General features: G+C 39.8%; 1 protein-coding gene across 1 annotated transcript in view; it reads left to right on the forward strand.

Annotated features, from left to right (window-relative positions):
• Positions 1-25,808, forward strand: part of PRKG1 (protein kinase cGMP-dependent 1) — a gene marked incomplete at its 5' end in the record, with an annotated part of 1,033,183 nt that overhangs the window by 617,622 nt on the left and 389,753 nt on the right. The window contains one exon of the mRNA XM_080912438.1: positions 19,460-19,565. Coding sequence (XP_080768564.1) covers positions 19,460-19,565 — 106 coding nt within the window. The remainder of the gene's footprint in view (positions 1-19,459; positions 19,566-25,808) is intronic.

The following is a 25,808-nucleotide window of genomic DNA, read 5'->3' on the forward strand; positions in this document are numbered from 1 at the left end:
GGGTTTCTCCCGGCAGTGAAAACCTTCATGGTTTTGCTTATTCATAGCCTCTTATGAGAGCCTTTGTAGCAGGTGCTGTTGCTACCTTGGATGCCAACTTACCCTCTTCTGCTTTCTTGACAGTCTACTCTTGATCTCTCTGCCTGTCTAATGCTGTGGTTCTCAACCCTCCTAATAATGGGACCCTTTAATACTGTTCCTCATGATGTGGTGATCCTCCCAACCATAACATTATTTTTGTTGCTATTTCATAACTATAATTTTGCTACCATTATGAGTTATAATATAAATATCTGTTGCAGTAAATATTAAATTTGGATTTAGTTTATCACTTATTGGCCCCTGAAGTCTGTGGGTGCCCCTTAATATGGAGCCGTGGGCACGGAATCTGTCACTCAGTACTTTAGCTGCTCTCTCCACACGATTCCCTTCCCTGGAAGTTCACTCTGCCTTCCCTACTGCCTCCGTCCCGGGTGGAATTACTGCCCTGGTGTTTTATTTCCTCTACCGACCCTCACAAACATCACTTCAAAGCCTGGTAACTTTTCAAACGGGTTTTTGTAATAGATTCTCAATTCACAAACCCTCTATACAATAAGATTACATCCAGTAGACAAAGATACAAACTGCCCTCTATAATAGATAAAATGACCTACAGAAACCTTTAAATATTCTACCTATTGCAGATTATTACCAGTAGGATCCAGGTCTGCTTTGACCGGCCCCATCTTGATTTTTTTTTTTTTTGTCCCCTTCTCCTATGACCCCCTCTTTCCACCTTCCTTTCCCCTGCCCAATCACTGACTCTCACCTTTATTTTACAAATTAAAATGGGAAGGTTCTGATGAAGTCACCTGAGTATATGACTAGGCAGCCCTTCATGGAGAAATGGAATTAACATCAAAATACAATTCACAAATATCTATTATACAGCTCCTGTGAAAAGATTGTTTTATTCAAAGGGGTCACAACCCAAAGCTTGAGGACCACGGGTCTAATGGATTTCTAATCCACTTTGGCTACTATAGCAGCAGAGATATGCCAGTGGGGGCCTCTGTGGCTGACCATGCATGATCAGATTCCATCTTGTCTAATTTTTTTTTTAGTATTTATTTATTTATTTATTTATTTATGTTATTTTTTTAGTAGAGGACAAGTTTTTTGTTTTTGTTTGTTTATTTGTTTTTTGTTGAAGGTACCTCTTGAAAAGACGTTCTGATTATGTTTGCACTGAGAAATGTAAAACTTTCAGTTTGGACTCTACATAATGCTGTCATGTCTAGGACAGATGTTGTGTAACTAAACCCTTTCTGGTGGCATTTGGAAAGATGGTGAAGAGCTAGACATCTCGGCTTCCAGTGTAAAGTCTGTCTCTAAACGGCCCTTTTTTTTCTGCATAATGTTTCCCTAAGAAAGATGTTGCCCAGACTAGCTGTCATTATATACCAACCGGGACGAGAATCCACCCTGTACTTCCTTGTTCCTTTGGTTCATGTAAACATGTATGGTCCAGTCACTTCTTTAAGTTGATCCGAATCAGCTCCCCATCTGATTCATCTTCTTCAACATCAGTAAAATTGCCACATGAACAAATACCTTGCATCTCTGATATTTCTTAGCCCAAGATCCAGCCATTGGTATATCCTGTCTCTGTCTTTATACTGAATCTCTCTTTTTTTTCAACATATTATTATTATGTTGAAATCTTTTGGGACTTTCCTGTCAGGCACCTCAATCACACTCATTTCCTAGTCCTTCCATGTCCTCCCCTACCCTGTTCTTATGACCTACCACCCCAGCAAAATAAAAATCAAAACAAAAAACTAAATCCAATTAATGTCATTTATATACTCACTAGAACATGATCAAACTCCAAGTGGCCTGTCTCTTTAATAGAACAGAGTTCTTCCCCTCCCATACCCCAGCCTGTATCCATCATTTGTGTAGAGCTGACTTCAGTATCCGTATCACATTTACTCTAGAGAATCAAATAATCCTATTCAAAATGGGGGACAGAGCTAAACAAAGAATTCTCAACTGAAGAATATGGAATGGCTGAGAAGCACCTAAAGAAATGTTCAACATCCTTAGTCATCAGGGAAATGTGAATCAAAACAACCCTGAGATTCCACCTCACACCAGTCAGAATGGCTAAGATCAAAAACTCAGGCGACAGCAAATGCTGGCAAGGATATGGAGAAAGAGGAACACTCCTGTATTGTTGGCAGGATTGCAAGCTGGTATAACCACTCTGGAAATGTCTGGCGGTTCCTCAGAAAATTGGACATAGTACTACCTGAGGACCCAGCTATACCACTCCTGGGCATATACCCCAAAGACACTCCAACATATAACAAGAACACATGATCCACCGTGTTCATAGCAGCCTTATTTATAATAGCCAGAAGCTGGAAAGAACCCAGATATTCTTCAACAGAGGAATGGATACAGAAAATATGGTACATTTACACAATGGAATATTACTTAAATATTAAAAACAATGACTTCATGAAATTTGCAAGAAATGGATGAAACTAGAAAATATCATCCTGAGTGAGGTAACCCAATCACAAAAGAACACATATGGTATGCACTTATTGATAAGTGGATATTAGCCCAAAAGCTTGGAATATCCAAGATATAATCCACAGATCACATGAAGCTCAAGAAGTTGGAAGACCAAGGAGTGGATGCTTCAGTTCTTAGAAGGAGAATAAAATATTCACAGGAGGAAATAGAAATAAAGTGTAGAATAGAGACTGAAAGAAAGGTCATCTAGAGACTGCCCCACCTGGGGATCTATCCCATATACAGTCACCAAATCCAGACACTATTGTGGATGCCAAGAAGTTCATGTTGACAGGACCCTGATATAGCTCTACCAGAACCTGAGAAATACAGAGTTGGATGCTGTCAACCAACCACTAGACTGAGAATAAAGTCCCCAATGGAGGAGTTAGAAAAAAAACGGAAGGAGCTGAAGGGGTTTTCAATCATATACATAGAATAACAATATCAACCAACTGAGCTCCAAGGTACTGAACCACAAATCAAACAGTACATATGGCTCCAAAAGGGACCCATGGCTCCAGCCGGCTATGAAGCAGAGGATGATGGCCTTCTCAGGCATCAAGGAGAGGAGAAGCCCTTGACCCTGTGAAGGCTCAATGCCCCAGTGTAGGGGAATGCTAGGGTGGGGAGTTGAGAGGGAGGGCGTGGTGGATGGCTGGAGGAACACTCTCATAGAGGAAGGGGTAGGGGAAATGAGATAGGGGGATTCTAGGGGTGAAACTGGGAAAGGGGATAGCATTTGAAATGTAAGTAAAGAAAATATCTGTGTTGATCTTTCTTAACTGTGCTTTTGCAACTACTGGTACCACTGCAAAAGTAACTTTCTTGTCACTAGAAGCTCAGATCTTGGGCATCCAATGGTGTCTGGTGACAGCACAGACTTTGCGCATGGCCCTCAGCAGTAGTAGAAACATGGACCCAGACAAGGCTCTGAAAACCAGCTAGGACCATGGACATCTCAGCCTTTTTTGTTTTGCTTCTCTCATACATTACACCTAGACTCCAGAGTCCCCTCCCTCTACTCTTCCCAGATCCATTCATCCTCCATTTCCCCTCAGTAAAGAGCAGGCACCCCTGGGATAAGGCTAAGCAAAGCACAGCAAGCTATAGTAAGTCTAGGCAAACCCTCATGTTAAGTCTAGATGAGGCAACCCAGTTGGAGGAAAGGGGTCTCAAAAGCAGGCAAGAGTCAGAGACAGCCCCCAGTCCCACTGTTAGGAGTCCCACAAGGACAGCAAGACAGCCACAACGTGGATGCAGAGGACCTAAGTCAGACCCATTTAAGTTTCCAGATCATTTCAGTCTCTGTGAACTTCTGTAAGTGGATTAGTAGACTTTGTGGGCTGTGTTCTCCTGGTGTCCTCAACCCCTCTGGCTCCTACAATCCTTCCTCCCCCTCATTAAACTGAGTATTAATTGCCAATCCTATCAACTGTTATAACTGATCTCTGTTTCCTCCTTGATAAATCTGGAAGAAAAAGAAGACTCTGAATTCATGAGACACTATCTTATGATTGTTTCAAATTTAACTTGTCAGGGAGCAATTAAGACCATAAGCTTAGAACGGAAGGATGAAGGAGCTGAGGTTTCAAATGGAGAGGGAAGGTTAAGAAAATGAGCTTGCAGCATTAACACAATGGAGAACGAGGTCTGTGATCTCATTTATTGTTTTGTTTGTTGGTTTAGCCTTTGAGCCCAGGGCTTTTTAACCCTAGGCTAGCTATGCTTTGAAATGCAGATAAACGGTAGTGAGGAATATGTTCAGCATTCCAGTCCAAGGTGAAGTACAGTTACTGAGTACGCTTTGAGATATAGGATGCTTTATTTCTGTAAAAATGAAGTGGCTTTTTACCATCTCTAACTGTCACATAGGCACCTCACAATGTGATTATATGATCTTTAATATTCTAATATTAATGTAATACTTGTATCTCACGTTTTCACAACTGTATTCGCATAGATATTCACACAGCTATTATTAAATCCTCTTTTTTACTGCGGTTTCCTAACTTGTAGCAATGTTAAATAGAAATTTTTGTATTTCCTAGAAATGACGTCCACTTTCCTTCTTGCTCGTTTGCCTAATGCACCTGACCTTTGCCATATGCCAGGGTTGTCACAGTTGCTTTAAGATTTATTCATTCACTATTTTTCCTTTTCATGATACAAATGATAAATCATATTTATACAGTAAATAAATTTCCACAGTCAACACAAAGCCAACACCATCCACCAACCCTGGAACGGAGAAACAGCTGGGTGACTTCCTCAGGGTGACTTTATCAGGAAGGGGAGGGTGGTACCTGTGCAGCACCCATGGCAGCAGCCAGGGACTGATCAGTGCAGCAAGTAACAGGGGCATGTGTTAGATGGTCTTCGAAAGGAGGGCTCTTGGGGTGGGACCTCCATCAGAATGCCTCCTGTAGCTCACACTACCATCTGTTCTTAATTCCACATTCCACATTGCTACTGGGTAATCTAAAGCCTCAAACAACAGTAAAAATATATTTAAATGGCAGTGTAGTGCTACAGTATTTCTGGCAATCTAATTTTGGTTTACCAGATAGAAGTACATTGCCGTGAACAAGGCCTGTCAGAAGAAAGGGTAGGAGGTCTAGGGGATCCCCTGCATCCTATTTTTAATTCCCAGACCTTGTTAGTCTTCAGAACCTATGTTTTGATCTTTCTGGACTTTGGCCAAAAAAAAGTGAGGCTGAGATAGAGTTCTGCATAAAAACTGAAATGACTAACAGACTTCAACTTCTACGAACATCCACTCCAGTGGCCCATAGCTGCCCTAGTTAGTGTTGGGACACTGCCTTGCTGTGACTTTTAAAGATGTCTTCTTTGACATCTTTAAAATTAGGTACAATGCATGAAATGTGAGTCAGTGGAGTGACGTGCAGGACTTTCTGGACACATGGAAAAGGTCCCATTCAACACAGAGGGCAGGTCCTGGGCACTCCGGTCAGCAGGAAGGCCATTTCAGATACCCAGAGAATGTTGTCAAGAGGCCCCCCACATCACCAAAGCCTATGATTACATTGAAACCATGTATAAAGGTGGGCAGTTTACTTGTGCTTATGTGAGTTAAAGAAATCCACTCCACCTCAATGACTTCATCAAAATTACATTCTCTTTTGATTCTTCTGTGGTTTTTAAACATTTGATGAAGGTCAGTAGGTCAGTAATAGGGAACAGATAAGGAGACTGAAGGAAGGTGAATTATATTGGAGTTTAAGTAGCACATATTCATGAAAAAAAACTAGGTTGTGGTGTTAGAGTAAAACTGAATCTTAGTTATTAGATATGTGGTCTGAGCAGTAAGTCAGCCTTTATGACACTCAGTTTTCATGTTAATTCAAAGTTAATTAATTCAAAGGACATTCATTGCACTGCAGCAAATGTTAACTATTAAACAACCATCTAGATCATGGAATGTATCTAGTAGATATTCTCATAAAGAGATTTCACACAATGATTATTGCAAGATCATATAATATTTCAAAATAAATCATTATGCATTTAATATTTCCAATATCCTTAACTTTAAAATGTAAAGTCCAATTGAAAAATAATTTTGTCAATTGTTTTTCAACAATTCTCAAAAGTTACTGCTTGGCCTTTCTTGTGTGCTTTAATTATGATATTTGTGATCTGGGCAGTCAGTGTTATCAAGCAAGGTGTGAAGCGAGGCAGAGGGAACTGGAAATAGCTGTATTGCTTTCCCTTGTTTTATTATTTATTGGTCAATGCAATACAATTTATCCCTTCAAACAGAGAACATCATAGTAACATTCATGGTAATTTTTCTTCTGTTATATTTGTAGTAATGATGATTCTTGTCTACAGTATCCAGTTTTATAATCTCCCTTCTCCATATGATAAGGAAATTATCATCAATGTATTAAACCATTTAGTTATTAAAAAAATATAACTTTCCTAGGAAGAAAGTTTAAAGCATATTCTTCAAACTAGCAGGGAAGCAATTGGTACAGCGGAGCTTATGTGCGCAGCTGTGTGGTCTTCTGCCAATGGTTCTTCCTAATTAGGAAGCATTTTTCTTAAGACATTTGGCAACTGAAATTTTGCTTGAGGAAAACATATGTCTTCTAATGTGGAGAAGCAGTAGTGAGTTCCATGGAGTCCCTCGAGGTCTTTTCCAGGCCCCTGATTCTGTCACACTAAGTATTTGTGTATTTGTAGATGATTTAAGTATGAAGAAGTGAAGGGCAACAGCAGGAAGCTTCTAGAATCCCTCGGCATCTTATGGCAGGAGATATTCTTCAAAGTGGAAGGTGAAGTAGGAGTGCAGCTAAGGATTTTCTCCTTGTAAATCTTACAGTTGACAAATGGTGTATGTGGGTCCCATCTCCTGAGATAATTCACTGAAAAATGGGCTGACCTGATAATGTTCTCTTTTGCTTTTTGTTGCCTGTGATAAATGACAGGAGTGAAAGCAATTTTGAGAGAAATCTTCATTTCATATATAAAATATTCATTTTACAGCTCATAGTCCACCATGAAAAAAAAAAAAAAAAAGCCAGGGCACGAACTCAAGGAAGAAACCTAAAGGCAGCAATAGAAGCAGAGGCCATGGAGGAACACTGTTGACTTGTTTGTTCTTGCTGAGACTTATCCAGGACCACCTGCCCAGGAGTGACACTGCTCCAGTATAGTACACCCTCCCCATCAATCATCAATCAAGAAAGTGCTCCCTAAACCTTCTCACCTGCCATCCTGATGAAGACATTTATGACCTGATGTTCATCTTCTTAAATGAGTCTAACAGTTCAGAGAGTTCACTCCCATGGCATTTGACAACATTCACATGGCCAGCTTCATCTAGCTGCAGCAATCTTTGCCATCTTAGACTCAAACTAGGAACAAATAAAACAGCATAATCTTCATTCCCAGTTCTTGGGAACCACTTTTTAAATTTGTTTGTCTTTGAGTTTGGTTCTGGGCATCTCTTGTCAGCTGGAATTAGGCATTACTTGTCCATTGGTGGGTGGTCTATTGTACCGTGAATATTCTTAAAGTTAACCCAAATTATACTGTGCACCTGAACTTTTAAGATTAAATATCATTCCATCATGTGTTTATTCCTATTGTATGTATTAGTTCATTCTCTGAGGAACATTTTATGACTAATGCTTCAGTGAATATCACCATGAAGACACTTTCTTGTGTTCTTGTTGGCATTGTTTTGCAGATGTACCTTTTAACTTGTTGCCAATATACAGGGTTCTGATTTCTTCACATCTTCAGCAATAGGTATTTTCTATTTTTCATTAATGATATCCACTATAATAGCTATTAACTGCTATCCCTTGGTAGGTTTAATTCTCAATTCTACTATTACTGTTGAGTACTTTTTTCTCCCTTCTTAGATCTCTGTATGCCTTCTTGACTTACAGAAATGAAAAACTTTTTCTCAAACATAGCATTTACTTGACAGATACTTGATATATCTTTTCTGAAACTTCATTGTAGCCTCTTTAGGACATCCAAAATCATTTTTTTTCTATTGAAATATTTGTCCTAGGGCTCATAGTAACTGGGTGCATTTATTTCTCAGGTACAAATATCAGTTGGACCCAAAACTTACCAAAAATAGTGTTAAGATAATTTAATAATTTGATGTTTTATTATAGCAAGAACAACTTTAAAATCCTTCTGAAAAATCTATCTGAAAGCTCTGAGGATATATTTTCTATTTATAATGTAGAAGTAAAATAATTAAAAGCCCATTTGGGTTATTACAAGTCACTTACATATGGGTTCAAGTTGTACAGGATTCTTGCTCTGTAATATAAAGCAATTATTTGCAAATATACTTTGCACTTTTTTATTGTTTATTTTATTTATTTACATTTCAAATGTTGTTCTCCTTCCCAGTTTTCCTTCCACAAACTCCCTATCCCATTCCCTCTCCTCTTTACCTCTATGAGGATTCTTTCTCCCCATTTCAGCCTTTCCACACTAGCATGCTCCTTTGCTGGGGTATCAAGCCTCCATAGGACCAAGGGCCTCACCTCCTATTGATGCCAGATAAGGCCATCCTCTGCTACAAATGAAGCTGGAGCCATGGATTCATTCATCTATATATACTCTTTGGTTAATGGTTTAGTCTCTGTTATCTCTGGGTGGTCTGGTTAGTAGATGTTGTTCTTTCTTTGGGGTTGTGATCCCTTTCGGCTCCCTCAGCTCTTCCCCCAACTCTTCCATTGGGGTCCCTGTCTCAGTCTGATGGTTGGCTGTGAGCATCTGCATCTGTATTAGTGAGGCACCGGCAGAGCCTCTCAGGGGACAGCTCTATCAAGCTCCTGTCAGCAGTGCTTGCACTTTTGAAAAATATGAACAGGACACTTGCTTTGTCCAGCAGTGCAATTTCATTCATATGTCTAGGTCGGACAGTGGGATGTTAGGGTCAAATTTCCCTTCTAACTTATCTGCCTGTGATCTTTCATGCCATTCAAACGGATTCACCTCTCTAACTTTATTGCTGCTTCTAGACTTTATCTTTATGGATAATTAAAGAGAGCTGCTGACTGATCTCCCTCCTGCTTCCTTCTCTTTTTCCTTCTATTTCCCCTTTTTCCTGTACGTCTTGTCCTTCGGTTCATTGGTATGCTACAGCTCCAGTACTCTTTTTACAGCTGATTAGATACTTTAAATGCCCTCTCTAGCTCCTGCTTCTCCACCAAGGTCCACAGGCAGTCAGACAGCCATACCACTGTAATCCTAGGGATTTCTCCGTTCAGCTCAGTTACTCCTATACCTACCTCCTGTCTCATCCAACATCTCAGCCTATCTGAATTACTTGTGGTTCCTCTAAGTGACTCCCCTCCCCCACTATCCTTGCTGGTCTCCTCTTTCTGGATTGTGCGAGGGATATTGACGTGTTTGAGCATTTCTGTTGAGTATTTACTTCTGGAGGAAGGCCTTTTAGGCTCCTGTGGAGCTCACATTTATTTTTTCTTTAGTTACTGAATTGTGCATTGCCTGGAGGGGGTGTGGCCCCAGGGAACCCTGGGGCTGTTTTGATAGTTAAATATCTGTGCATGCAAACTAGCTTAAGGCCCAGTCATTCCTACTGATTGTTTTTCATAAAAGACTTGAATAGAGCAGAAGTTCTACTTTGTTGCCTCTCCTTTCCTCCTGGGTCTAGGGCAGTGGTTTCCAACTTTCCAGATGCTATGATGACTTGTCTTAAAGTTCCTCACGGTGTGGTGAACCCCAACCACAAAATTGTTTCCATTGCTATTTCATAACTTTAGTTTTGCTACTGTTATGAATTCGGATGTAAATATCTAATATGCAAGCCCTGTGAAAGGGTTGTTTGACCCCCAAAGGGATCGCAACCGCTGTCCGAGAACTTGAATTCAAGGCTTCACAGTGCTAGCTAGGCATTGACTCCACCACTGAGCTACACCGCTAACCCAGGTGTAGCTTGTGGACACCAGGGAACGGTTGTCATTCTGAAAGTCCAGACCCTCAGGTCAGGGATTCTCCAACCCTCAAAGCGAGGGTTCTCCGCACTCCGACCCAGAAAAGGTAACATCCCAAATCACTCATACGAAACAGTCTTGATACAAACTGCAAGAGGAGTTCTATTCCAAGTGCGCTGGGGCCCACAACTGTACACTACACAGGGGTAGAAGGCTGCGGACCTGGAGGGCAGAATCTGGACATCTTTTATAGGGTTCACAAGAAAGCCCACCAATCATGGCAAAGCCTGCGAATTATGAACCAATCATTGCAAAGCCCGCGAATCACAAACCAATCATTTCATAGCAAAAGCCCGCGGATTACAAACCAATCGTTTCACATAAAAAGCCTGCGAATTCTTGGACCAATCAGTTCCTTATAGTTTGAGGTCTGTATTTTCGAGGTCTCTTCGGTTGTGTCACTAGGGCGGGGGTTCTATTGTTCGAGCAGTTTGCAGAGGCCAGATAAGCAGTTAGTCAGCTTATGTCCTGTTAATTTACTAGGCCCAGCTCATGTATCCAGGGGCCTGTCCTACGCCCTTTCACCCAGTTTCATATAGAAAGCAGGCTCCGATGCAGCAAGGAGTGTGGCCTTATATCTACTTACTGGGCCTGGAATTTGAGTTATTTAGGGCCTCTAAGGAGCGGAGGTTAAGGCTTCTTTATCCTTTCAAGTCTGGTGGAGCATCTAGACTCCTCTAATTTGTTGAAAAGCATTAACCAAGGAGCGCTGGAAAATAAATCCATTTGCATCGAAACTAGTAAAAATAATGCTGAATTGTGACATATCAGCTAACTAAAATAAGACCAAATGCGGGCCTAATAACTTGCATAATTTAAAAATCACTGCGAGTAAAAATTATATTTAAGAACTCCGTAGCAAATGTTAGCATGGTATAAAAATAGCCATGGCTTCTGTTGGTGAGGTTTGTTGCTCACATTTAAAGACTGGGGAAAATACTACATTTCAACTACAGGGTAGTAAAAATAAAATTGCTATTTTTCTTTCTCACATATAAGAATCCTTTGAATTCTGTTGGGGGATATTAGGCATGTACGGCAGTAGAACACATACCTATTTGTGAGAGCCTCCGTTTAATCGCTCCCGGCACGCATGCGTTTCTTACCATTCTGTATCTGAAATCCTAGAACAGAGCATCTCTTGGTGATGGCTCTCTCCTCACACAAACATGTGGTCCACGTGTGTAGGCAGACGCCAGTCTGCCTGCATTGCCTCCTATTAGGCCACTAGCCCCGTCTCTTAAGCATCCTCTTTCTGACCTCATTTAAACACAATCAATACATAAAGACCCCTTCTCCTACTACCATCTTTGTTTGGTAGTTGGGACGTCAAGTGATGAAAATGGCGGTACATGTAACACTAGGTGGAGAACCATGGCTTTGAGTGTCCCTTCAGTCAGTCAGCCCTTCTCACGCCCCATCCCACCCTTGGGAGAATTTGCTGCTTTACCTGAGCATTTATAACCCTACAGAATTACCTTTGCTCTTGGTCTTTCTTATCTATTGGACCAGGAATCAGCAGGTGTTTTCTGAAAAGGGACTGTGTGGAGGAATATTTTAGGCTTTGGGATCCATATGGTCTCCGTCACAGTTACTCAATTCATCCAGAGACAATATGTAAATGAACAGACGTGGCTGGGGACCAAGAAGAATTTTATGGACATTGAAATTTATTTCAGATAATTTGCATGTGTCATAAAATATGCTTCTATTTTTAAAATTTTCAGCTATGTAAAAATGTGAAAATCCATTCTTTGCTAGTAGAGTACAAAAAACAGCTTACTGGCTAGGCTCGGTGCAGAAGGTAGTTTGTAAGCCTGTGTAGTAAATTCTAAGTTTCTAGAGGATAGGACTGTGAATTTTTTTATTTTAGTTTTTTATTTTTTGTTCTTTTTGCTTTTATATCTACCATTGGTGTCTGCCATACACACACACACACCATACCACATCACACACACACACACACACACACACACATACACAAAGAGAAACACACAGACACAGAAACATATATATGTGTATACACATACACACATACACATATGATATAAATCCAGGCTGAATAAATATTTGAGTCTGGCAGGAATTTGGACTCGTAGGTGCCATCTCCGTATTCTTCCAGAGTTTGAATTGGACAGCAGATGAATTCCTCACTAGAAGTTACGCTAAATCCAGTTTTGCGATTTTAGTTTAGTACAATTTTATGGCTACCTCCTCTGGAATCTTCATTTTCTCGATGTGACAGGCAGTTGTTTCCTATGCTGAAGGCACGGCCATTCTACTTTATGCAAATCATCAGCCTGATGGGAGTCGATGTATTTCCCCTGAGTGGAATGTGTCTTGATGTGAGAACATTTAGGCTTTACATGTCTTTTAAATTTTATTTTAGAGATTTCGTGTATGAGTATTTTATTTAAATCATCCTCATCTCTTTTAACTCTTCCTGCGTATTCCCAGAGCCATCCTCTAATTCATAGCCTCTTATCATTACACACAAAAACACGCACACACACACACTCATACACACACACTTATACACATACACACACATACACACTCACACATACACTCATACACACCCACACACATTCTTACACACACTAACACAATATACACACACAGTCTCTCTCACACACACACTCATACAAACACTCATACACATACACACGTATACACTTTCACACACACCCACACATACTCACACACATACACACACTCACATACATACTCACACACACATACACACACTCATATATACACATACACACTCACACAATACACACACACTCACATACTCATATATACATACTCTCATACATATATACACATATACTCTCACACACACTCACACTCTCACACACACTTATACACATACTCACACACACTCACACAATATATACACACACTCTCACACACTCTCCCATACACACACACTCCACAAATTTATAAATATAACTCACTGCGTTTATTTGGTGTTGCTCATATGTAATTAGGGTTGACCTCTTAGGATCAGCTAACCTATCTTGGGCCTTGTCCCTGGAGAAAACTTTCTCTCAGCAACTATTAATTTCATGCTACTCTTTACTGGTGGAGACTTGGGAGGAGTCCCCCAGGCACGCTGGCGTATCAATTCGTGTTGCCATTTTCAGGTCTTGTTTAGGTGACTAAACTGTTGACATTTCCTGGTGTAAATTCCCTGTGTCATATAGAGGACACAATCTTTCAGCCAGCATCCTGTAATCTGGCTCTTTACATCATTCCAGTCCCTTTTATGTGACATTTCCAAAGTCTAAGGAATAAGGGTTATGCTGTACACATATCACTTGGGGATGGGTTCCCTGCAGGCAGGCAGTCTCTGTGTTTTGACCAGTTGTAGATTTTTGGTCACTTGGCTGGTACACAAAGAAGATTCCTGGGTGAGGAGTGATAGCTACACTTATCTATGGGTATAATTATTTGGAATGCAGCTAGAAATTATTATTAATTGTGGGCTTTATGGACTTCCTTCCAGTTTCAGAGTTTGTCTTTTATCACTATGGTGGAAAGCCAACAGACATGGTGCTGGAGCATCAGTTGAGATTCATAAGATGCAGTCAGAGAGAGAGAGAGAGAGAGAGAGAGAGAGAGAGAGAGAGAGAGAGAGAGAGAGAGAGAGAGAGAGAGAAACAGAGACAGAGAGGGGGTAAGACAGAGAGACAAAAAGACAGAAAGATAGAGGTACAGAGAGACAGAGACAAAAATACTAGTCCTGAGTGGGCATTTAGTTTTTAAAATAGACACACTTCCCCCAACAAGGCCATACTTCCAATTTTTCTAATCCTTCTCAAATAAATAATGGTTCAACAACAGGGGATCAAGCCTGCAAATATATGAGCCTATGGGAGATACTCTCATCCAAACCATGACTGTGATTTAGAAAAACGGCAGTGAAAAGTCCACTTTCAGGGTCTATCACCTCACCAGACACCGGTAGTGAACTAGATTATGATACTAGGCATGAATTTCCTCCTATTGGGCGGGCCTTAAATCCAATTAGACGGCTGCTCATTTCCCCCAGGACGTAGGTGCCACCACTGTGCCTTTGAGGACATCTCGATGTTTAGTCATTGTTGTTTGTAGGCATTGCAGCTGGACAGGACACTTGGTTGTTTTTCTGTCTTGGGAGAGGATCCCAGGTCATTTCCAGCCCGATTTCTCCAAGTCCTAAGTCCTAAATGTGGTGTCTTCAGTGGTAGAGTTTTCTGTTTGTTGTAGACAACCAAGGACAATGACAATGGCCTGCATCATTACAGTTTAACTGCAGTCGCCATCATGGGAATCTCGGGTATCTCACTCACACAGAGATGATTCCCTGCAGAGATTAATAAAACACTTAGAATCAAAGATAAATGAAAGATTTTTTTTAATGGTCTCTTTAAGGGAGCAACAGATTCACACCCTGCGGGCATCTTAAGCAAGATGTTAATCACAGCTCTAAAATAACTACATTTTTTTAACGATAAGTCAGGTCATGCCTTAATGACCAGTCATGATTGCCTACCTATAAAATGCCAACTTTACTAAAATTCAGTGGCTTAAAATGTGAGAATGTTTTGGCATGTTGCTCAAGGTCATGGATACATTTTCTGTCTCATCAACCCATCTTCATTATCATGAAGCAATATTATCTGAAATGAAGTTTCACTTAGGGACACTTTAATAGCCAAAGTAAGCAAATCATTGAATTTTGAAAATGACTCTTTTCATAACTCATTATAATATATATATGGGGAAGAGGGAACTAGAAAGATGGCTCAGTGGTTAAGAGCACTGGCTGTTCTTCCAGAGGTCTTGAGTTCAATTCCCAGCAACCACATGGTGGCTCACAACCATCTGTAATGAGAGCTGATATTCTTCGCTTTTGTCTGATGCTCTCTTCTATCCTATAGGCATACATTAAAATGGAGCACTCATATAGATACATAAATATTAAAAATATGGATAATGAGATAAGATAAATTCAGTTTAAAGACAACTATAACATGAAATATGCAGGCTTATATTCTCATGTATATTTTTAGGAGAACTTCATGTATATAAATTTCATTTATCTAGAAGTATATCTAATGCCTATCAATGAAAAGCATGTTTCTATTGGTTGCAGAAAGTTATCTCTGGTAGAACACACACAGGGTTTTTGTTGGGGGGTTTGGGACATGAGATATACATATAAGAGATGCTTGCAACCTTAGTCACATATGCCATGATCACAGGAACACATAGACAGATACACACATACTCTCATACACAAGCACATGGCCACACAGAGGCACAGGGAGGTACACACAGAGATAACACACAAAGGTACACACATGCTCAAATTGCTCAGCTTTTGCTCTTATTTTTATTTCTGCCACCCTCAGTGTGACCTCCTTTCTTGACTCTTGAGTTGCTTGTGCCCTCACTAGATACTTATCTCTCCTTGTTTAAAACTTTGCACAAAGTGAATGACCAGAACGATTTTCCTTACCTTCCATTATAATCCTGTTCTGATCTACAGATTCTATTTGAATTATTTATTGGAACCGCTGCTGGTCTATAGACCATTTGACTCAAGGATCTCTTAATCTAATATGTATCCCTCTGTCTTAGTCAGTGTTTCTGTTCCTGCACAAACATCATGACCAAGAAGCAAGTTGGGGAGGAAAGGGTTTATTCAGCTTACACGTCCACATTGCTGTTCATCACCAAAGGAAGTCAGGACTGGAACTCAAGAAGGTTAAGAAGCAGGAGCTGGTGGAGAGGCCATGGAGGGATGTTACTTACTGGCTCCCTCAACTTGCTTTCTTATAGAACCCAAGACTACCAGCTCAGGGATAGTACAACCCACAAGGGGCCCTTCTCCCTTGATCACTAACAGAAAATGCCTTACAGTTGGATCTCATGAAGACATTTCCTCAAAGGAGGCTCCTTTCTCTGTGATAACTCCAGCTTGTGTGAAGTTGATACACAAAACTAACCAGTACACCCTTCTAGATTATTTTTCTCTGTTAACACTATGGCCATTACTTTAAAACCCTATAAAGGAAATGTCATGCCTACTGCTGAGGGGATGAATGTATTGTGTGTTTCTTTCCTGCATGGCCTAAAGGTGTATGCACTCTGAACTTCATTCAGGTGTTCTTTTCCTAGTCATCAACTAATGTGTGTCTGAAAACTGTGTATTTGTGTCAGTTAATTATCCTTTAAAAAATGTTGGAGCCAGGAGTGTGGCTCAGTGTATAGGGGTATTTTACACCAAGCCTGAGGAGCCAAGTTCAATCTCTGGAACCAACATGGTAGAAGAAAAGAATGTATTCTTTTATGTTGTCCTTTGAACCCACAATCATGCCTTAGCATGCACAATTCACACACATAAACACACTTACCACCACATGGTACAATAAAAATAAAAATAGAAATGCAAATGCTAAACATAAAATCTTAGTAACATTGATTCATGCAACCTAATTTTTCTTTTGGCCGAGGGTACATGCATTGTGACATAGCCAGTGATTGCTAAAAGAATGAGTTTAATAATTTATTTTTATTATTGATAAACATTTAATAGTATGTTGGTATACCCACGGTTCTTTTAAATTTTGGTTATTTTCTTTGTTTGACTTAGTATTTTAAAGATCTCTGACAGCTTCTCATTGTTCATCAAAGAAATTCTCACTTCATAAACCTGTGTTCTAAAGTCTTGTATTAGCTCTCTCTCAAACTGGGCCACAAATGGACAGAACTCTCAGCCAGTAGCTGTGTGGTGCTGGTGTCCATGTCTCATGATGAAGTGGACTTTGGTCTGAGTTCTTTCCTCTGTTTACACTTCATTTACCTCTTCAGACCCAAGCTTTATTATTTCCCAAGTTCTTCCTGGTGGGTCTGTTCTGGGGTCCTCTTTTCTGGTGTCACACCTCTTTGTTTTTAAATCATCGAGTCTATGACCTTTGTGAAGAAAACAGTTGTTCTGGAAATGAGCCTGGTGTCATCAGAGGAGGTAGACCCCTGTGGCTGAGAATACCTCTGGGGACTGTTTGACGAAGTGTCATTTTTAAACGTTAATTAGAGAGGGGACCATGCATATATGACCTCTTTCCGCTATCATTTTTTTTTCTTTATTCAATGTGTAGTTTTTTTCCCACTTCTGACAAACTAGTCAAAGGAGAAGCCATGTTCCAGGTTCTTATTCTCAAAGAGATTTGCAAAGGAAGTTGGGTACAGTTCCAGAAATGGGTGTAATATTCTATTTAGTCTTACTTTCATATCTTTTTTATGCTGCGTTTGCCCATCGTCTCAAAGCACATTTTTATTCTAGACATGCTGGTGACATCTCTTTTCCTTCTAGCTCCTAACTGGCTCTCTCCATTTAACTATGTTCATTTGAACTAACTGCATTGTGGCCCCCATTCAGTAGTTCTGCTCAGCACCATTTGCTGTTGCCTCTTTTATAGTTTTAGGTATAGTGTATGATCTGATATCACATGTGATTAACTCCAATAATAGACCAGTGTTAGTCTAAGAAAAGAAGTAAAAAGCACTCCTTCCAGCCCCTTGAAATCATTTAACCAAGAGCATGTTCAGATTTGATCTATGTCATGTTCCCTGTGTCTTCCTTCCTCCATCTGTCTATTGTATGAGTCTGAGTCAGTATCTGTCTGAAGGTTGTCTGTGAGTTTGTCTGTTTCATCTGTGTGTGTCTGTGTTCTGTCTGTTTATGTTTGTGTCTTTTGTCATTGTGTTTCTGACCCTAACAATGGGCTTCACTCTGAATTTATTGAACAACACAGAAGCCATCACAATGTAAAGGAATGGGACACATTATAGAAATCTTTAGTAGAGTTTTTACAGCCAATAAGTCACTGGCTCCAACCACTCTCAACTGACCAGATAACAAACAAGATTACAAATAGCTTCATTGTTAACTAAGCAATATTTGAATGTTGTTGCATTCAACATTTATGTTGGCTTCTCATTTTAGAAGATTGCTTTTAACCTCTGTATTTGCTGTTTTCAGCAAATGATACTCAAGCATTCTTCTGAATCACAGGCCTAGAAAGAATACAAAATTTAAAACTACAACTATCCATTAACTTAGGTTGTAAAGTTGCTCACAAGGGGAATCCAAGGCATATAGGTTAGTTATTACATTGTTCTTTTAAAAGTAGGTTAAACAAACAGACTGAGTACATGTGACCTCAAGGTGTATTATTAACTCTGGTTATGAGTTCCAGCCTCTTAGAATGTAGAAGATAGTTTTCATCACATTGCATCAACACACATGCTAACTTAACAGAGTTTCTATTATGAAAATGATTTCCATTAAGGTAAAGACCATAACAACAACATTTCATCTACTTATCACACAAGTTCACCTACCAAGACTTTAATATACTTATTGTTTATCTCTTTTTTATTTTATGTGCATGGTTATATTGTATTCGTGCATGTCTGTGCTCAACACTCATACTTGTTGCCTGTAGAGACCAGCAAAGGACAATGGAGGCTGTGGAACTGAATTCCAGATGCTTGTGAGCTGCCACAAGGGTTCTGAGGCTCAACCCTGGGTCCCATGGAAGAACAGTTAGTGCTTTTAACTGATGAGCACTTCATTCCCCAATATGCTCATTATTTTAAATATGTTTACCTTGATAATTTGCTGTAATGCATTCAATAAGTCCTGACATTTTGTTCTTAAGCTTGTCTATTAAATCCTGTACTTAATGATTCTGCTCTATTCAGCTTCAACATTTAATTATACATTGTCAAAGATAGTGGATATAAGAGTAGAGATTAAAATTTAACCAACATATCTAATAAAAGTTTTACATAGTTTGTGCATAAGTTACAATTTGTTAAACAAGCCTTGTGTAGAAATTGGTGGGTAATTATTATTTCTGTTATATGGAAGCTTCCCAAAGTAGAAGTTAATTATTTAATTTGTACTTTTTATAATTGAAACATAATTATGTGAGTCATTAATTATCTTCCAGATTATTACCAGGGCGAATTATTTCTTAGAAGCCCTTTTTTTTGTTTTTGTTTTTGGCCTATACTATTTCCTTCCTTCACTGTCTTTAATGTGAGCCTTTGAAAGGATGGTCAGGGACATCAAAGCAATGGGAAACTTTCTGGTAGATAATAATATTACAGCTGAAGACCAGGACCCACATTCTGACACTGAGAGTAGCTGGCTTTCTCATGAAATGGGACAGCTTAATGTGGTTAGCGTTAATGTGTGTAAAGGTTAATCATTTTCGTACCTCTCAGGAATAACTCATCTCCTTTACAGGGTTGTTCACAAGTGAAAGTCTCTAATTAATTCCCCCTCTCCTTGCTTTGTTTTCTTTCTCCAGCTCTTGTAAATGTGAAACTCTGGGCCATTGATCGACAATGTTTTCAAACAATAATGATGAGGACAGGACTCATCAAGCATACGGAGTACATGGAGTTTTTAAAAAGGTAGGACACATGCTTTTCTTTCCATTTTGGAGACTTTGGTGCGTCTCTGAGATGCAGCTTTTTTGTGCCTTTATCTCAGCCTTTGACATGTTAAAAAAAAAAAAAAAAGGCACAGACTTCAGTCTTGTAATGTTTCTGCTGCCAGGTCTCAGGATGTGTGGTTACGGCGGGGCATCCAAATTTTACCACGAATACTCAGACAGAGAAGAGTTTACTCAGAGCCACAAAGGAGAGTTCACTGGAGCAGGAAAGGATGTCTGGTTCGTTCTGAGCTTCCAGCTAGTGTGCTTACCTCAGTTCCTCTAAATGGACCACTGTGCCTCAGTGAGCTGTCACCTGTGAGTTTCCATAAGAAAGGTCACAGAGCTAAAAAAGAGAAGTTCCACAGGGCAGCTTATTAGCCTGGAATCCTGAGACCAATTTCCCCAATTAATTTATTCCCACTTCCTTTTGTTATTCATAGGTTTTTATGATAACCCAATATAGGATGAGAATATTAAGAGAAAAATCTGATTCTTTCTTAGAAGCTCACAGATACTCATCACCATTAACATAACTTTAACATATATTATCAAATAAATAGCCTTACTTTTTAAAGGGGCATTAATGATTCTAGTGATTGTAAACATATCTTGTCTTGCTTACAATTTGTTTACAAAAAAAAAAAGGGAAAAGAAAAAGGCTGGGGATGACTGAGGGGCCAGGAATCCCTGCTGCAGAAGCTTGAGGTCATAGAGAAAAGTTGGGTGTGGCTATGCATATGTCTGCAACCTCAGCATGGTGGGGGAGGGCAGAGACAGGCATAGAGAGACGCTTGCTGGCCAACCAATCTAACTAAAATGGTGAGCCACAGGTTCAGTGAGACACCCTGTTTCAAGAGTCTAAGGTGGAGAGGGATAGAGAAAGACACTTTATGTACACACCTATGTGCACACTTCTTGCCTCATTGGTGTGCATGTGTGTACCTCCCTACACACACACACACACACACACACACATACACACACACCATGTATATACATTCACACACATAAAATTTGTATTATTTTACTTTTGTTTCAATTGTTGAGCAGCAATGTATAGATCTTATTAAACAAAGAGTGTACAGTGAGGTTTCCTTTCTGAGGGCTAGAATATTAAACTTTATTCTACAGTTTCCCTTTTTGCAAATATGTGGTTAAAATGGAGCTAACAAGTCAAATTCTTATTTTATTTCAGTGATACATCTTAACAAATCTCTATTGAGGTTTCTTAAGATGCAATTTTAATGTCCCTTACTTGGGTATTTCTGTTAATTAATTTTGTCTCTGCCTCATCTTTTATACATTTTTCATTTCCACATGAAATCTTTTCGTTATATTCCTGCTAAAGGGACAATAAAATTCTAATTTGATATCCAGTAATAATATATTAAAATAGCTCAATGTCAGCAGGGTGTTTTCTGTTTCCCTCAGTGTGATTAAATGAGGAGAGGTGGAAAAATAAATTTCTTTTGAGGTTCAGTATAGTTTGAAAGGAAATTAAATTTTTGAGATGCCATATTTATGTGGAAGAATATGTACATCTTCAGTGGTGTGTGTGTGTGTGTGTGTGTGTGTGTGTGTGTGCATGTTGAGAAAAAGAGAGCATACATAGTCAAGTCAAAAACTGTAACACTATTGATCTGACAGCACTCTAATGAAAACTTCAGTTGGTAATTAATGAAATGCTTGTGTGTGGGCTGGAGCCTGTTCTCTGTCTGGAATATCTCAGCTTGAGTCCTTAACATGCTGATTTTAGCTTCCATGGATTTCAAGGAATCTCAAGGACTGGGCCAAGTGGCCATCAAAGGCTCTTTCAAACAATTCTAGGGAGATCTTATCTACTAGCAATGTCTTTTGATGATGGAGGTGTGTGTGTGTGTGTGTGTGTGTGTGTGTGTGTGTGTGTGTGTGTGTGTGTATGTGTGTGTGTGTGTGTATGTGTGTATGTGTGTGTGTGTGTATGTGTGTGTGTATACTCGAGTGCACACACAATCAGAGCTACCTGTGTTTTATAATGTGTTTTGACTTTCTGAATATTAATGGCTCTTAGAATGAGTAATTTCCGCTGTTGTCAGTTAGCTTAAGGCAAGCCGAACTGACAGAATAAGAGAGAAGTAGACACTGCTAACTTTGATACCACTTTGCATCAGGCTACTGTGCGTGACAAGTTCACACTGTCTGCTAATCACACAGTGGTGCCGAGAGCCTAGAGCTGGCCAGGTGCCCATCCGTGTGTGCCTTTATCTTTTAAAACAGTGCTTATGATTTAGTCGCTCCATCTCTATAGTCTTTTGGTAGCGCATGCTAGTGTTAGATTATTCAAAGTCTCATTTGTGGATGTTCTAGGCTGTTCTCCAGCCATAGCTGGCTAGTTTTCTCAGCCGGACCTCCGGAGACACAACACTGACTGATTCCCTGTGACCTTGAGCCTGTCCTGGGTTTCCCTACAGCAGGCTCCTATGTCTTTCCTCACAGTTACCATTGGTTACATCCTTTTTCTTCTTTGGAATCCAACGAAAAGCTCGCTCTCCCACTGATGCTAATGTCCATTATTCTCTGGAGTTTCACCTCTACTGTACATTTGACTGCCCACTTGCTTTGATTGTAATTCTGTTTCCATTCTTATTCCTACTTCTAAGCAACCAATTTTTCAGTGCAAGGGCTATTTCTTAGGCAGTTTATTGTTTTTCCTTTGGCATGAGACATATCGTTTGCAGGTAGTTTGCATGCCATAACATTTTTCAAGGTTCACTGCAAAGGTTAGTACAGGCCCTCACTTTTCAAAAAATTGTTTAAAATCTTATGATGACAGTCTAGCATTAAATCAAGAATGGTTTCCTAATGAGCGCAAGCCCTTTGCTATGTTGCAGGGCACATGCCCATGAAGTCCAAACAGTGAAGAGAATCTGTGACGCCAGTCTCGGGGAATTCACGCCCTCTTCTGGCTTCTGCAGGCACTGCATTTGCGTGGTGCTCCAATGTACATGGAGGCAAAACATTCATACACATAAAATAAAACTAAGTTAAAGTAGAAGTGGGGGTAGGGAAGAACACATAACAACACCGAAGGGAAATAATTAAAATATTGCCAAAACTCAGAGTTTCAAACTCAATTAAAATTCGCTTTTAAATCATTTACTAAAATGCATTTAAATCATTTACTGCCCTATTTGCTATTTTCAGATACTCTGTATTTACATTTGAGATGTTATCTCTTTATCCCGCCCCACTCCCGTCCCCCCCTCCATTTGCCTTCACAAAGATGCACTCCCACCTAATCACCCTCTCCACCCCATTGCCTTGGTGTTCCCCTACACTGGGACAATGTTCCCTCTCTGGAACAAAAGTCTCTTCTCACATTGATGCCAGACACTGCTATCTTCAGCTACAACTGGATCAATAGGTCTCTCAAAGTTCGCACAGAGGTTAGTGTTTTGCTCCATGGGAGTTTTGGAGGGTTTGGTTGGTTGATAATGTTATTGTCCCATGAGGTTGCAATCCCTTTCAGCTCCTTAGATCCTTTCTTTAGCAACCTCATTGGGATCCCTGAGTTCAGACCAATGGTTAGCTGCAAGCATGCTCAGCTGTATCTATGTGACTCTATCATAGTCCCTGAGGGGGCATCTCTCTCTGGTTCCTGCCAGTAAGTACTTTTTGGGATCAGCTATAGTGTTTGGGCTTGGTGACTGCATATGTCATGGATGCCAAATGAGGCAGGTTCTGAGTGATCTTTTCTTCAATCCCTGCTTCTCTATCTGACCTTGCATTTCCTTCCACAATTCACAGACATTGTGAAGCTCAAAAAGAAGGAAGGCCAAAATGGGGATGCCTATTTGATATTTTTAAAGCACTGTTACTTGCCACTAATTTGTACAATATTAAACAAAGTTTTGCATTGTAAAGTCAATCCAACATTTCCTTTATGACTTCACCTTTAGAAAGACTTACTTATCTTAGTATTATGAAAAGGACCGAATATTTTAAAGTTCTTTTCAATGCTCTCTGGCAGGTGTAGAGGTTTCTCTGCATCTGCTAAATAAAACATTGATCTGGATTTTTCTGCTGTAGATAAAGGGGAAAAACAATTGTGATAGTTCTTGAATAAAGTTCTAGGAAATGATACAATAATGTTATATAATAATATGACAACTCTCAGTGGGAGTCTCATTTTACATTCTAGCGCCTTCATAAGAGGGGAACATCTGAAGTGGTTGGTTTGGAAAGGAGTCAGTCTGTGCTAGGATCAACTCTCTTTGTTAGTCACTGTCCCTGTTTTTCTAAATAAGCACATGTGTTTTGAGACAAGCAAAAAAACAACTCTCCCCTCAAAGAGAATAAGTGGTTTGTTCTGAGCCAAATATGAGTGACCATGACTCAGAAGGATGGGTTAAGGTTGTCAAGTCTGAGCCTGGTAGGCAGCACACACCTTTAATGTCAATGCTCAGGCAGAGCCAGGCACATAGTGAGACCCTGCCTCAGAAACAAACAAACTAACTAACAAACAAAAATAGTGAGAAGGTTGTCTTAAATACTGTGGTCCAATGTGAAAAAGTTGTCATGTGTTTTCTCTTTGCAGAACAGGAGGAAAGCCGTCAGTCAAAGCACTTCCCAAGTACGTTGGTAGAAACACGAGGTTTACAGCAATGCAAGGGAAGCTCTGTTACACATTTCTGATAGCATCTGATTACATTTTTAGTTTCTGGGTCACTGGAAGTTGGTCTTGTATTAAGTTAGTATGTCCTCCAAATTTCTACCAGATAGTCGTGGTGATGTCAGGTGAGGTATAGCTATAGGTAGACATCAATGGTTACTAAGGGATTAGACATAGCATGAGGTTATTTTGCTCTTTTTATTTTGCAACATTTTAGCTATTAACTTTAGCTGTGTAGAATCTTTATTATAGGTATAGACTTATCTTTGATGATGTCAATTCACACTAGGCACATACAGTAGTTCTGCTAGTAAAGAGAGGTTCTTTTTTCCTTTTGTCAAACACTGGTTTTATTTTGATATCAATGTATTTACCCATTTTATAACCATCATTAATACAGTTTGGTCCCCTCTTTGCTGTTCAGACTGTGATTCTGGATCTTTATTTAGTTATTTCTAGTCTGCCTGTGTTACGCATTCCCTGATGTAAACACAGATGCTACTGTGCAAGCATAATGCAAAGGAAGTCAAATAAGGTAATTAATAAGGGAAAAATAGCTCAAGGGGCAGTGCTAGGAAGCGTGCAAGATGGCTGTCAGTCAGACTATTTTTGCCATTTGCTATGACTTCTGGAAAATGAACCAAATGTCTGCCATAGTTAATATATACTGTTTCTCTCTGAGCATATCTTCTGGTGCTACTCTTAGAACATTGAGATATAACTCTGTGACCAGGGGGTTTTGCTGATAGGAAACAGCATTCTTTTAAAGCTCCAGCTATGGTAGTTTGAGGATGGTGGTGATGAACTACAGTTTAATGATGGTCATGCTGCTGCTGCTGCTGGTTATGGTGATGGTGGTGGTCGTGGTGGTGGTGATGGTGGTTATAGACCATGATTTATGATGATGATGTGGAGATGTACCATGGTTGTTATTGTTGTTATTGTTGATGGTGATGATGATGATGATGATGATGGTGATAGACCATGGTTTATGTTCCTTACTTCACTGACAAAGCAGAGATACAGGAGTGAGGCTGAAACTTTTCTCTTTCTTTGAGAAAATAATTTTGTATGACACATAGGTACACATCCTCTTACATAAAACCTTTTCATAATTTTCTATTACTTGGAAAGACTGTCACTAGAGTCTACCCTTTTCTCCAAGATCCTCACTGCCAACTGCTGCCCCATTACCCTCCCTTTCTTCTCCTTTCTCATTCTCTTACTGATTCAGTCACAAAATGGTCTTTTGTTTCCTATGTTACCTCCCCGAGCACATCTTCTGCCTTTGAGAGGAAATTTTACAATGAAGTCTACGAGGAAACCAATACACCAGATACAACTATGGTGGCTCTGGAATTTCCCAGGATAGTCATAACTCTGATTTCTCATCTGTGGTGTTAGACTGTGGTTGTCTTCCCTGGCTGTAGCATGAGCACCTCCTGTCTGAAGCAGAGTTTTTGGCATGATCTATAGATGAGTTTATCCCACAGGAGTGGCTGTAATATAAGTTAGGTGTGGTAGATTATGTCATTCCAGAACTTGGGAGGCAGAGGAAGGAGGGCAGTA

The sequence above is a fragment of the Micromys minutus genome (genome assembly GCF_963924665.1).
Source record: "Micromys minutus genome assembly, chromosome: 2".
Lineage (NCBI taxonomy): Eukaryota > Metazoa > Chordata > Mammalia > Rodentia > Muridae > Micromys > Micromys minutus.